Source organism: Lepisosteus oculatus, chromosome 7, assembly GCF_040954835.1.
Source record: "Lepisosteus oculatus isolate fLepOcu1 chromosome 7, fLepOcu1.hap2, whole genome shotgun sequence".
NCBI lineage: Eukaryota > Metazoa > Chordata > Actinopteri > Semionotiformes > Lepisosteidae > Lepisosteus > Lepisosteus oculatus.
In genome coordinates, this window is record NC_090702.1 from 8170664 (window position 1) to 8186375 (window position 15712).

The following is a 15712-nucleotide window of genomic DNA, read 5'->3' on the forward strand; positions in this document are numbered from 1 at the left end:
ACATTATTTTCTCAACCTCTTCATGGGCATTACAGAGCCCACAAGAGACTACATCGGCCAGCAGCTGGTTTCTTCATGCCAACCAGTCGCCCTGTTATAACCATACCAGTTTGCTCACAAACATCCCAGCAGACACATCTGCAGGATCTTTCATTTTTTAGTCCTCCCTTTGCACAGTACTCTGTTGGTATAGTCACATGAAGATATTCAGAAGCAATGCTTTATCATTGATCATTATACTACAAATAGTTCTGCTACTCCTAGAATTAACAGCTAAATCTGGTACTGTGTTTTCCCAGGACTTTTTCCCACAAATCATGCTGTCATTTGATCAAACCAAAGCATAGAATCGCTTTGGCTTTACCACGCTTTTTTCACAGGTTAAACATGATTGCATTTATACATTTCTCTCCACATTTCTTCTTTCTCTCTCTTGTAATAATTTATAATAATTTCTTGTGCTTATATGGCACTTTTCTGGACACTCCACTCAAAGCACTTTACAGATAATGGGGACTACCCTCCACCACCAGCAATGTACAGCATCCACCTGGATGATGCAATGGCAGTCAAACTGCACCAGTACACTCACTAAGGAGGAGAACAGAGAATTAATAAAGATAATTCATACAGTAGATGGTGATTATTAGGAGGCCAAGATTGGGAAAGGCCAGAGGGAATTTGGTCAGGACACTAGGGTTTTACCCTTTCTCTTTTTGAGTTTTTTTTCACTGTTATATTATCTAATGAGTATTATTTGCTTATTTTTGTTTTTTAAAAACTGACCAATTTGACATTGCCTTTAAAAACTCTAATATTTCTAACTATAACCATGGAGAGTAACACAACAGGCAAATTTAGAGTTTTTCCTTAAAAATTAAAAATTCAGGAATCACTGAGTATCTTACTGTGCTTCAAATCTTCTTAAGCTTCTTTTGTTCTCCAAAGAGAAAATAGATGGTCACAGAAACTGTTTGAAATATATTTTAGCACCTTTATACATTTTAAGCATAAATGTGAGTGCACTGTATAATGTCATTTCTCCTTTTCTTCTTTTTATGTCTTGAGAATATCTCAGTACAAGAGCTACAGTACACTACAAAGAAGACAAAGAAAGAAACATAGTTTTGGATCACCTTTACTAACTTAATATTTTTATTTTTATCATCTTTAAAACTTTTTAATGTTTTAGGTGAACAGAGGGAGAATGGATGTCAATGGTGCTGAAACGTATCTAAATGTTAACTTTATTGGCTTTCAGGTCTCCAGGTAGTTTTAAATTCCATCATCAAAGCCATGGTCCCCCTTCTGCACATTGCCTTGTTGGTTCTCTTTGTAATCATCATTTACGCCATCATCGGACTGGAACTGTTCATGGGTAAAATGCACCGCACTTGTTTACCTGTCAAGGACGGCATCGCAGGTGAGTGCTTTTCTTTGATACACAAACACTGACTTTTTCCTATTTGTTCTGGTGAAAAAAGAGATGCATCAGAATCAGTATAGTGAAACCATGAGAACACATGGGCAGATGCAATAAACACTTTGGGAAACTATGACATAGCAAAGCTAATGCATGACATAGAGTACATATGGGAAAGCACTGTAAATAGTACATGTAAATTTACCTTGGTAAGCAGGTGCATAAGTTAATTGTAAAGCAGATACTGCAATCCATATAAAACAGATCTTTATTGCAGGGTTGTTTTCACAAGTTGAACCATCTTGGGTACAGTACAGAGTGGTTGCAGAGATGTATTCTAAAAGTGTAATGACACACACTTACTTGGAGAAGGTGGCAGTTGTTGAGGTGCAGGGTGAATCCACATGCAAGATTCTGAGTAGAAAGCAAGCACACAGGTGAGAATGAAATGGAAAGCACAGCACCAAGAGCAGTGGGAAAATCCAGTGTTTAAGCTCAAAGTTTCAGACCAAGTCTGAAGTTGGGTAGACAGAAAAGTACCAGCCTTGGTGAGAATCTGGGAGAGAAGTTGAGAGCATGAGAAAGTATAATCGATGCAAGTAAGCAGGGATAATGAAGCAAGCAAGGAATAGCGAAGCACATAGCAAGAAAGACATTTGACTCCAGGGAAACAAACCTCACGCCGGGGCATCAGTGTACAGTACACGCATGACTTAAATATAAGAGAAAGATGGTGACTACCCATTAATTAGGGGCAGGAGGTAGTGAAAACTGTTTATAAAAAATTTGTACGGAACTCATTGATGACAAAGACCCCTGTGGAAAAACCTGGTAGCAACCTGGAAGTGTGAGCTTGCAGTTGCATGGCTATTACAGAATCTCCCCACCTCAAAAGGCGACCTCTGGGCATTAGATGAGGCTTTCCTGGGTATCTGACGTGGAAAGCACAGATCAGGCAAAGGGGGCCTGGTTCCTTGGCAGAAACCCAGAATCACTTTTCAGGCCCAGAATCCCTGTGGTGGATCAGGATGTGCTGTAGAGAGCGTTTGTTCCGATCCCCCAACAGGAGGGGAATAGGGAATGGGAGTTTCAGTAAGGACACATGAAAGGCTGTAAGGTGCGTTGTCTAAGCTGGCAGGCAAAGAGTGAGACAATAAGTGGCGACATTCACTCGTTCAGTGATCCGATAGGGTCCGATTAAGCGAGGAGCCAGATTTGGGTGCTTCGTTGACAGCCAGACCACTTGCCCAGGGATCAAAGGTGGAGTGGTCCTCCAGCAGCAGCTGGTGGAGTGCAGCTGCCCTGTCAAAGACCTCAGTAGGTTGTCCTGAACACAACGCCAAAGCCTTTCAAGAATATTTCTGAAATCCGGGGACAGCCTGAGGAGTGGAGGCTGTACCTGTACAGGCACTGTAAGGGAGACATACTTGAGGAAGATATAAGCAAGACATTTTGGGACAGTTCAGCGCCAGATGCAGCCAGTCATCCTGAAAAAACAAAAATGGCACCACAAAGTCTCTAGATCTTGAGTTGCCCACTCTGTCTAACTGTTGGATTCCCAGAAGGTGACGGTGCTCCAGAACCTTGAAACAAACTGAGGGCCACAGTTGGAACTTATATTGGTGGAAGGACTGTGGAGATGGACTACCGACTTGATGAAGATGTCAGCCTTTTCAGATGCTGATAGTAGCCAGGCTTTGGGGATGAAGTATGCAGCCTTGGAGAATCGGTCAGCTACTGTAAAGATTATGGAAAACCCTAGAAAGCGGGGAAGACCAGTGATGAAGTCCACTAAGATTGAGTACCATGGGAACCGAGGAATGGAAAGAGGATGAGCAGAAGACTAGCTGGAGCGTTTCTTGGGTTCTTGCACCTGTTGCAGAAGGAGCATGCTGCCATAAAGCCCTCAGTTTTGGACCTCATTATACGCCAACTAATGTACCAGTGGATTAATTCCAGTGAATGTTGGATGCCTGAGTGAACCACAGGCCTGGTGCTGTGGCCAAATTCTGTATGGTATTACTCTGGCCATAGTGGGATCACAGGCCAGTGCTGCCAGAACTGCCTCTTCCACTTCCAGCAGTTTCCCTCCAAAATGTGGAAAGCCAGTATTATGATCCGGGGATCCAAGAGAATCTTGTCTGGGGAATAGATCTGAGATAAAGTATCGACCTTTCCATTTTTCAAACCAGATTGGTGGGAGATGGAAAAATTGAACTGGGAGAAAAACGGGACCCAACTTTAACTTCAAAGGTTCAAGTGTCTGAGAAGCAGAGCTCAGATAAAAGTGGCATTTCGGCTTCTCAAACTCCCTGCCTGCCCTGTTCGGGACTCTTCTTGCTAAGGACTGTAATTGGTATTACTACCACTTTGAAGTTCCATATGAAACAGCAGTAGTGATTTGTGAACCCCATGAAGGGAGGAGTAAGTAGGTCAGTCCTTCATGCAATCGTCCATTTGTGGGCCAATACAAAAGATTTTGTACACCAGGAAGGTTACTTCACTAGTGGGACTCGCACTTTTCTAATTTTGCATAAAGGTGATGCTGCAGCAAGCATTGTAACACCTGCCTCAGGGTATGACTGTAGAGGGAGCTTGAGTAGATAAGGGTGTCATCAATGTACACAATGATTAATTTGTCCACATAGTCCCTGAAGATATTGTTAGCTAAGTTTGCAGAATCCAAGAGGTATGATGAAGTACTCGAAACATGACACAAGGAGCCATCCTTCTGAATTCAGAGGATCATTATGTTCAATGGATACATTTTTTCTACATGGCTGCAGACCTTGGGTCTTCCATCCAATACCTCCACATGGGGAAAACAAAGCATAAGGGACCAAAGATATTCCCAGGGGGATAGCCAACTTCCACGTGAGTGTGGCAGGCAATGTTAATAGGTGTAGAAGTGAAGTAGAAGTGGTTCCTCAGCACAGTATGCACTGATCTTTACTTACTGAATTGGGGCATTTCTTGGCAACACAGGACAGTCATAGCATCCGTGTGGTTGGTCCCCACAGTAAAGGCATAACCCATCACTATGACTTGAAAGTCTTTCTGTCAATGGGAGCCTGGCCCTTCTGATCTACATGGATTCCTTGTCAGTGGTGGATAGGGAGGAAGAACGCCAGAGACCAAAAAGAGGGATCTGCTGGTGCGCTCTAAAGCTTCTCCTGCCATCATTCTCGGGCATCCAGCTGGATCATTAGATTGATGAGGGTTTCCAAGGTTGAAGAAAGGTCTCTGCAGGCCAGCTCGTTCTTAAGCTCCTCTGAAAAGGGCATTGAGGGCCTCCTTTCTCCGCAGTCCTGAATTGAATGGCATAGTAGGCAATCAGTTGGGTGCCCTGCTTTGAACCCAGTTAAAAATTAATAGATTCAGATACACTGCCAGGGGTGTCAAAGACCTGCCAAAAGGTGTCCGTGAAAAGATAATAGCTGCAGGTGGGACTTCCTCTCTCCTTCAGCCCTCAAGCCCAGACCAGAGATTGCCCCAGACAACAAAAAAATCTGTGGGAAAAGAGGAGGGTTGTAGGAAGAATGTTATATTGCAATGCATCAAAAATTCCCTACAACTTTCAGGGATCCATCTGGCACTAAAGGAAGGTGGGAAAGGGCAGAAGCCAAAGCAGAATCTGGAACTTGAGTGGGGGGTAAATGCTGTAGCTAGAGAATGAACAGCAGTGAATGTTTCCTGCATCAGCAACACTTCCTTCAGCTCAGCAATGCTGATGAGCTGGGCTCTCAAAGCAGACTCATGAGAAGCCAGCATCTGGAGAATGGCTTCAGAGCCTGCTGGATACAGTTCTGTTGGCTCGGCCGTTCTGTAATGGTACACACTGACCTGCAGAGAGCAGAGGTCACTATGCTGAAGGGCTAATGCACATGCAAGGCTCTGAGTAGACAGCGAGCTGATGGGTGGAAAAGAATTGGAAAGCAAAGCACTGAGTGCAGTGGTACAGGGAAACTCAGTCTGTAGTAAAGGAAAAGTCAAAAGTTCCAACCAAGTCCTAAGCTGGGTTGATACACAGAAGAACTAATCATGGGGAATCCAGGAAAGAAGCTGAAGACATGAGCAAGCGTCAGAATACAATGATGCAAGCAAGGAAGGCATTTGACTCCAGGTAGACAAACCCAGTGACTCACCCTTGTACAGTACAGGCAGACTTACAGTAAATACCTGGAGTAACAAGGTGAGTGTTAATTAGGGACAGGGGGTACTGATAATCACCGATAATGAGTTCATACAGAACTAGTGGATGATTCAGGCTGACTAAAAATGCACATGGTTGCCATAGCGACCTGGGAGTGCAGGCCTGTATTACAAAATGGAGCCATTATCTGAGAGAGGAGTTCCACTCTAAAACAATAATTTGCTTTGATTAAAATTTAAAAGGATGTTTACCACAATCTTTCATTAATTTTATCAATAAAAAAAGTAGACTTACAAATACCTGCAGCAAACAAGGCAACCTAATGACTCAAGATTTCATTCACTGCTTAACATCAAGTATTCAGTCACACTTAGAACTCAAACTACACTAAAATATCTCGATGATTTTTATCTGATACTTTGCAAGATCAGTAATGTTAGAATTAAAATATCAGTTGCATTAATGTGACTAGACAGCTGAGTATTCTACAATACAATAAGCTGGACAAAGTTTTTTATTGAGTTTTGAGTTTAGTTTTTTATTGTTGTTCTTAAAAAGCTTATAATTATGTCTTCCCTATGGGAAAATTTTACATTTTGAGAAATTTGTTTCACATACTGTTCCTATACAGTATGTAATAATTTTATTCTTTGTTAGTACATTGAGATGCTTTCAGACTTCATATTACTCTTGCAGAACAGTCTTGAATGGTTTCTGAATATGAAATACAATATGTATCTCTTGCACTATCTACAGTCATTGACTTCACTTAGTAAAGACATTAGTAAGTTGTTTATTATTACTTTTGCACTGGGTTGCCGTGTCTGAGTGAGCTCCTGTGCCAAACTTCCAAAATTATTGAAAGTGGGTACAGTAGATATCAAGAAATATTTTCAGAATTATTTGCAGGGCTAACACTTTTGGTCTGTGAAGCAACTCATGGTACTTTGACATTGGAGACATAACCCTATAAATATATATTCTTAAAAATTAATCCTAATAGAGGTTCAAGCCGGAAGAAACCTTTCAATACCTTATTAAATCACCATTTTATTTTTTTGTTTGAGTTTTGGTCTGTATGTTTTCTGGACATCCAATTTATTCTTACTGTTTTTACAATCTCAGTCAGGGAAATGTTCTCTTTTCTATGAATAAAGTGTTGGGGTATCCAAAATTGTGGATGACAGCATCGAGGAAACTAGATATTTATATTATAAAAATGGAGATTCGGAGTAAATGGGTTAAAAAATGTAATAGTCCACTATACATCAACTTAACTAGTTTAATGTAAATGAACAAGTGAAAGTACTGTACTGTATACTGTATAAGCATGTATAGCAGATATTATATAGCTTATTTAACATGCATGTAGAGATTTGTATCCTATCATCAGTGGCTTAGTGAATAGAACAGTTGATTAAGAATGAAAGAAGAGACAGTGATATTTTCTTGCAGTCAGAAAAGGTTTGGCTCGCTCATGTCTTCTCAGTCTGGAATTGTATCCTTTTTTTTCATTTCTTTTTGTCCTCTCAGTGTTTCTCAGCTCAGGAGTTCAATCAGGAGCTGCTCATGTGTAAAGAATTCTGAACTCTATTCTCTTTCTCTGGGTCTCTTGCAGGGGCAATTCTTGATGAGAAGCCAGCCCCCTGTGCCCCTGACACAGCTCATGGGAGGCACTGTAAAAACAGCACTAAGTGTGAGCCAGGCTGGGTGGGGCCCAATGAAGGCATCACCAATTTCGACAACTTTGCCTTTGCCATGCTTACAGTCTTTCAGTGCATCACCATGGAAGGATGGACAGAAGTACTATACTGGGTAAGTCTGGCTCCCCACTCTTCTGACCCTCACCTTCACACGATCTCCACACAATTTTCACTGTTACTTATGGGCTCTTCACATTTGGTTTCAAATAATTTAAAAATGTAAAAAGACAGAACAAGAAAAAATACTTAATTAGGTGCCATACAATAATAATTCTATATAACATCGATTCTTCATCTCAAATATGCTCACTCTTAATTCATGTTATGGCTCTTTACCTGTGTAATTTTCTTTCCTGTTCATATGCACATTCAGTAGTTGAATATTTCAGCATACTACTGTATAAATGAAAAAGAAACTTGAAATCACTGTCCAGGAGCTCCACAATTAATTTCTGAAAGCCGAAAAAGATTAATCTGCGTTTATATGGTGATGTAAGTTCCTTCTTTACATTATGTGTTTCAATGCCCAAGCATAAAAATAACCTCAAAGGGCAGAAACACTCATATTAAAATATTAGTTAAACCTCACAGCTTGCTCAGTTCTGCTTTCGCACATTTTTTCCATGGAAAGCAAAAACAGAAATAAACACATTTCACTGTTCCTGTTTTTGTGCTGTATTGATTTCAGCACCCAAAATAATGGTACAGAACCCCAAAGGTTTCAAAAACTTGGTGCAATGTGCTTTATTTTAATACCACAGCATTGGAGCATAGAGACTGCACTGGCACTGTCTCCTTCTTTCAGCTTTTCTTCCCCGACTGCTCCACTTTTTTCCCATTGGGCTAAGGTACAGTCAGCTTTGCATCACACACCCTACAGTGGTGTGGCCCAATATTCATCCAGGAAAGCTAAAAAATGCTTTTTTTTTCGTTCTGAGCTTCAGTATATGTATTGCTAGTTGTTTAGCTTAAAGGACATTTCTTCTGTTTAAATGTGCTCTAAAACTTTGTGACTGTAAACCCACACCAACAACACTGCTCTCAGTGAGATTTTTTTTTTTACTCACTGATCTTTGTACATGAGTTTGAAATGTTGATAGCTTAACAGCTGCCATAATTTCTTGCCATGCCTCTTTGTGGGAGAGTAGGTGTAAAGTGTCTTTCATGCAAACTTTGCAGTAGTGATGAAACAGACATTTCACCTTAACCCTCTAGCTAAGTCTTCTCCTTAAAATTCTGCCGTCCTTTTTAATGTCCTTTAACTTTGGTAAGTTTCATTTTGGCTATTCTAGCAGATGGTCTAGCATATTCACTAAACCTTCAATTTTCCCCTTCCTCTTTTTTTATAAAAAAAAAGGATTAAAGGCCCTCTTGCTATTCACACTATCATTGCAGCAAATTCTATTAAATCTGTCCACTATGTAGTTCAATAACACAAAGCATTAGAACTAAAAGGAAACGGACAATAGTTCATCTTTTTAATCACCCTTAGAAAGGGTGAGTGAAACTGATTTAATGAAACAGTAAAGATTAGTTTTCATTCTGAAAACCACAAGGTTTTGGTTAAAAAAGTCTGATTTTATTTTATTAATATTTTCACTGGTTATTAATTTGAGAAAAATATTTTTGGAGCTGTTCCGAGCCCTCTTTTCTTAAAAAAGAGCCATTACAGATTATACTGCTCTAAAAAAATTGTCTGTTTTGGTGGTAAAGCTGCTATGGGTCTAGAAGTCTGCTGTACCAGTGTCACTTCATAAATTTGTGATGAAATATAAACTTGAAATGTAAGCATAATGGACTCTGAAACATTACCTGGCCCCATTTTGACTTTACATTTTTTCTGGGAAGAGTTGACATTGTTTCTTGAACTGCTATGTCTTTGCACAGCAATTACACTACAGTTGCATACGTCCTTAAAAATACAATGTGGTATTAAAGGGCTACTGAGCACTTTATCAGAAAATAATCAGTGATATTAACGCTGACCAATTTATTTTTGTGTTCTTCTTAATATCCTGTAGAACCTTAATTTTTAATGAGGAAAAAATATGAAGATATAGCTTGAAAATGGCACATGTGACTTACAGTACTTCTAGTGGAGTTTAAATGTTTAATGTGTATGATTTAATGATTTAACAAATGCGCTGTGCTGTGGTCTGAAGAGTCTTCACTGTCAAGGCACTACATACAACCATGTCTTTTGAATATTTCATGATTTTTCTGTGCTTCAATTCATGCTTAAGTTATGCATCACTACATGTGTTTTTGTGTTCAGCCTCTATTGGTGAATTTGGAAAGTTTTGGATTAAACTTGATTCCAATTGCTCTAACATTCAGAGCCTAATCCTTAAGCAATGATCTTGCCTGCACGAATTCAGGTCCTGTTAAGTTGCTGCTCAATAAGCATTGTCAGTTAAGCAGCTCAGTAATGTAATCTACACTAATGATTTCACTCAGTGGTCAGAATTGGACACTGACAAAATATTCAGCAGCTTATTAATGAACAAGCAATTTTAATGGGTGTTTTCTAAAACATTTTATTTCTGCTGCTCCATGGGTACCATTTCAATTACTTTTTTTAAATGAATATTGATGGAAAAAGGTAGAGCTGACACAAAAAAGGAAGAACAGACTCAGGTGTTGCATAAGCAGCATTGTCATGAAGAGAGCTGCTTAATGTAAAATATACAGTACATAAATAGATTTTTTCATATCACAAACCTATGGGAACTTGAAATTGTTATGGGAAATTGGACTGTTGACAGTTATACCCTTATAATGTATTTAAATAATTCTAATGCTGTTCAAGCCTTTTTGTTGGATTTAATTCTCCTGACTCGATGACTTACTAACATCTTTCCATAGTTGTTTGATAGAAAAGCATGAGTTTGATTTTGGTACAGTACAAATGTCATCATCATCAGCTTTTGATAATTCCATCCTGAAAGATGCAGTCCAAGACATCAGTGATTTCCCATCAAGCATCACTGTGGCATTTATCACAGCCTGACAGGAGGGAACAGCCTTCCTTTGTTTTTATCAAACTACAGTATATTATGTGTTGAGTACATCTCAAGAAAATTCACTTAAAAATATACATAAGGCATTTTGTGCTTTTATTTTTTTTTGAGGGGGGGTGATATGATTCACGGTCTTACCTGTTTATTAAGACTTTTTGAAACCAATAAGCAGAAAAGCACTGCTTCCATAATTATTTCCAGTAGTTGTATACAGTACAAAACGTAAACATTTAGCAACAGCTAATCAGTTTACTCATGCTCAATGTTGTGGTTAAGAGGGCCTACAATGTTAAGCAGAAGTATTTTAAACAGTATGTACGGTATATGTACTCTTTATTGACATATTTATGTAAAATTGCCAGAATATTTGACAGAATCCTCTGCTGAACTGCCAAACTGGTTTGTTAAAGGATGGAAGTAATCAAAAGAAATTTATTTAAATGACACATTTTCCCTCTGGCTGTGACATATGCCATATGTGATGTTAGTAAAAATTAAATTCCCAGAGAAGACCAAGAACAAAAGTCAGTGGAAAGCCACGCAGATATTTGGTAGGGGAATAAAAGAACAAAATCAGCCGTATTGTTTCATCATTTTCTGAAGGACAACCAAACATGTCTGTGATCTCGTCCTAGAATGAGACTGTGTGCAAGGTTTTAGCATCACCACTAAAATCAGTGATTTGGAAAACATAGACAGAAGTGTTTTGAATGATTTGCATTAATGATGTGAATAGTATACTTACAGGACATCCAAACATTATCAAAAAGCTGGTAGAAGTTGGAGTAACTCATTATTTCTGGTAGGAGTTGTAGTAACTTATCCTGAAAGCATAGAATTCTGAGAATTACAATTTCTTACCATGATACCCGTATTTAATCAAAACAGGTATTTTCAAGCAAATATTTTAGCTATGCAATGTCTGTTGAAACAGTTGTATATCAAGTACAAAAATGAATAATAAAGAAACGGTGTACACTAAGAGAAATAATAAGTGAACCTCTAGTTTGCATAGCACAATTAGAGAATCAGGTGGCTAAATAATTGGGTATAAGTACTGTATACAAGGACTACATTCGGTCAGCTATGTCCAATATAATTGGCTTAAAACATTGTGAGTTTGTTCTTTATCAGAAAAGGTTAGTGGAAACATGTCATACCACAATCAAAAGAGATTACAGAGGACCTCAGAGAATGAGTCCTCAATCTGGAAATGGATACAAAACTATTTGTAAACATCTAGGGCTCCATCCATCTGATAGATCAATTGGACAAATGGTCTAGAAATGGAAAAATATTCAAGACCATGTTGATTCAAGTCACATTTAATCAGGTTACTGTATCTTCATCTGTTTTTTACACTTTTATGAAGATCTAATCACATTTTAAGTCTGGAATGTACTAGAATACGAACTAACCAAAGGAAGTCCACAAACTTTTCCTCAGGTCTGTTATCCAGTGTGTATTTGAGAGATCGAAGAAAGCCGGAGAACTCCGAATTCAGAAAGTGACCCAATCTAGAATCAAACCTAGGACCCAAAAGCAGTGAGAGATCACTTTTAGTCATATACAATTTCTTGCATTAGGAATTTGTATTTTCACATTCTCCAGCTTGCTCTCCATGAGACACACAGACACACAGGCACACAGACAGGGAGAGAAGCTTGGGGTCAGAGCGCAGGGTCAGCCATTTATACGGCTCCCCTGGAGCAGCTGGGGTTAAGGGCCTTGCTTAGGGGCACAACGGAGTAGGATTCCTCTGCTAGTTGCAGGATTTGAACCGAAAGCAGAAAGAGAGTGATATACTGTAGCAGCACTCACGACCTTGACACTGTGCTGCTCATTATACCTACTGTGCATTTTATGATGAAATAACTACAGTGCATACCATATATTGAGCCATATGAGAATATTATTATTATTATTGCCCTGCCTAGATCCCTAGAAAGAAGTAAGAATATGAAAAGAGGTGACAAATGGGAGGAGGCTATTCAGCTTTTCATCTTCACTTGGATGCTCGTAGCTTATTGATCCAAAGATCATATCTTAGCTTCTATTAAATGATTCCTTGAAATATGCTTTAAAAAATGCCCATGTAGTTTGTTCCAGGCAACAACCATAGCAAAAACCACTCATGGATAAAAAGTTTATGATTTGTCTGCAGAACATCATAAGCTGTAGACGGTGGTTTAATTTCACATAAAATACATATGATAAAATAAAACAGGGATAGATTTTTAAATGAGCAATTTTTATCATCATATCGCATAAACATGCACATCATATAAATCTTAATAATGCACTTACAGAATAAGTCTAATTTGGTGTGTTAGCTTTTGAGTTGAAAGAAAACTTTCTGACCAATAAACTAAAAGCGTTCTGCATTGGTAGTAGAGTTGGGGGATGGTGGAGTTGCATTAGCACTAGGAAGACTAGAAAAAACAGGTCTGGAGAACCCATATTTCTACTCTAGACCCAGAAATCTGTAGGAATTGGAGCTTGTCCTGCTTCTGAAGGTTTCTTATAGGCTCCAAATAATAATGGTCAAAATGACAGTCCTATTTCTATAGAGCACATGAACAAACAAGCAAACTGGTTCACCTAAGCCCTCAAAATGTCTTTCTCCATTCTCTTTCTCTGCTGCCTCTTTTCTGTTTCCCTTTCCCTTTCCTTTAACCTTCCTTCCATCTTCCAGATGCAGGACGCTATGGGTTATGAGCTCCCCTGGGTCTATTTTGTCAGTCTGGTCATCTTCGGATCCTTTTTCGTTCTAAATCTGGTTCTGGGGGTGTTGAGCGGGTAAGACTGGTTTGTTTGGTGATTGCTGTGAGTCACCGGACATCAAGATTCCATGGGACAAAAGTCTAACATTAACAATAATAAAAAAAGGCTGGCAGCAGATTCGAACGTTCCAAAACTACTTTTGAAATGTGCATTGTTTAATAGGATATTTTTGTATTCAGATTTTTTTTCACAAGGACAAATGCAATAACAGTAATAATAAAAGAGGTCATGTATAGTACAGTGTGGCTTTGGGCTTGTTAAGATGAGTGGCCAATAAAAAAACACCAGGTCTTGGAAATACAGTCATTTCTGTCTTCATTTTTATTTTCTTAATTTTTCATTTTCTGACCGCTTTATCCAATACAGGGTCACAGGGGAGCCAGAGCCCATTGTGGCAAGCAACAGGCACACACAAACACACTTATTCACACCAAGTCCTAGCAGCATGTTTTTGGACTGTGGGAAACACTGCACAAACTTCACACAGATAGCATCCCAGCATTTGAACCCAGGGTCCCACTGCTGTAAGGAAGCAATGTCCACCACTACACCACAGTGCCACCCTGTATTGTTTCCCTTTAAACGTGATACCACACCAAGTACTAACCACTCAACGTTATTACGTCTTTTTAATCTGTGTAATGCAAGTTCTAAAAAATAATTAACATTTCATATACAAAACTGTTCTGCTGGTTATTGGATTGTTTATCCAATTAAAACCCAACAGTTGATAAGAACCGTTGCAGAATACTGAATGAGTACTGTAGCAGAATAAACATTTCTGTGTCTTTGCAAGTTCATTACAAAAGGGAAAGGCATAGAGAAATATTGACAAGCTATCATTTCAGTGTTTAATGTGTGCTAAATTGACAACACTGAATACGTTATATAGTTGTTGCAAGTCCCTCTTAACTTCCATCATAGTATAGGTACACCTACTTACATTAACCACCTACAGAAAACTACCGGTAACTTCAGAGCTGCAGATGAAGTCAGACCAACTCTGGTGTAATAAATTCCCGTTCCCATTCCCATCCAAAAATTGGTCCCTAACCTGCAAGTCTATTCAGTTCCCCCCTTTGTCTAAACCTTAATGGGGTTCCTTCACCCTGAGCCAGCTGCTGGAGTTACTCTGTCGACCTGAGAATTCCCAGCTTCTTACTCCCAGGGGAGTAAATAAAATGGCTCCTCAGAGCGTTTGTTTACCTGAACTGACTAAACCTGATAACCATTTCCCTAACCAATGGGAAATACCATTGCCATATATCCATATTGTAGTTAGTAAACCCAGAATCGATGGGCAAGCTCTAAACTCTCTCAGTTGCTCATATTCATCCTGACTCTTAAAAAAACCCCAACCACTAGTCTCACCCATGAGACTGTTCTAAGAGACTTGGTGGGTGTGGTCTTATCTTGAGACAAGGTACAGTATCTTCTCTTGTGATCTCTATTATTAGAGAAAACTAATGAGAAACTGTTGCATTAGATTCCTCTCTTGGATCCTTGTGCAAATCCCTGGATTTTGAGTTTCCTTAAACTGCCCTCTTGTGGCTGAAACCAACACTAGGTCTGTGACGCAACTCTACAATTAATATTCAATGATAAAGTAAATCGATGAAAATAAATTCTTGGCTTGTTATACTACTTGCAAGTAGGAGGATGTTGAGGTTCAGTCGGAATGAATGCTTTCTAATTGTTCATACTGAAATTGTTTTTCTCCTTTTGCAAAAAAATCTAGAAATTTGGCAAAACCTTGAGAAATCTTGGATATTATTCGCCAAACTAAAAATCTAGCTTCCCACACATGTGAGAAAAGTTTAAAAATTTAGAATTGCAGTGGATCTTGAACACAGGCTGTTTTTCCCATGGAATCTTCTTGCTCCGAGTGTTGCCTACTAATTATCCTTCCATTTTTCCAGGTCAATGATGCCGTAGGAAATGAATGGCCATGGATCTATTTTGTTACACTTATCATCATAGGGTCATTTTTTGTTCTTAACTTGGTTCTTGGTGTGCTGAGCGGGTAAGGAACCAATGGGTTTTTATTGCTTTGTTTTGGCTTTTGACTTTCCTCTCATTTGTCTCAAATGAGACTGAAAGGTTTTGAATCGATCTCTTGTAGTCTTGTGACAACTGAAGTTCAAGAACTGCTCACAAACAACTGGCAGAAAAACACAAACACAAACTGTTCACAACCAAATTGGCTGCACCTTTAAAAATGGATCAAAATGCCCTGACCCCAGGAAATGAACAGGCCTGATATTTCTAAAATCAATTTCTTGAAGAGTTAAAAGGGTACATTTATTTTATAAGGTGCTACGTGTCCTAATTAGCTGTGGTTTATAACACCATAAAAAGCTTAATATCATTGGCTAAAAGAGCTTTAAAGAAAAGTAGCATGCTGTTGCTGTTTTTCAAATGTTTTTTATTCACACATTTTTTATATATTGCTATAGCTGCAGGTTTTTATAGTCATAAGTCATAAATCCAGTGAACTCACTTTCAAGATGTCAAGTTATGTTCAGTCCTGGAGGTTGCTGTCTGTCTGGAATCACAGCAGCTGCTTGAGAAATGCCAACTGGTAATTCTTTCATCATGCCAGGATTTGGAGAAAGGTGTTTCTGCTGTA

At 38.9% G+C, this 15712-nt stretch overlaps 1 protein-coding gene across 9 annotated transcripts in view; it reads left to right on the forward strand.

Moving 5' to 3' along the window:
- Positions 1-15712, forward strand: part of cacna1c (calcium channel, voltage-dependent, L type, alpha 1C subunit) — a 447138-nt gene that overhangs the window by 300501 nt on the left and 130925 nt on the right. For all 9 annotated transcript variants that reach the window (XM_069192105.1, XM_069192106.1, XM_069192107.1 and 6 more), the window contains exons 6-8: positions 1262-1423; positions 7195-7391; positions 12995-13098. In XM_069192105.1, the coding sequence (XP_069048206.1) occupies positions 1262-1423; positions 7195-7391; positions 12995-13098 (463 nt within the window). The remainder of the gene's footprint in view (positions 1-1261; positions 1424-7194; positions 7392-12994; positions 13099-15712) is intronic.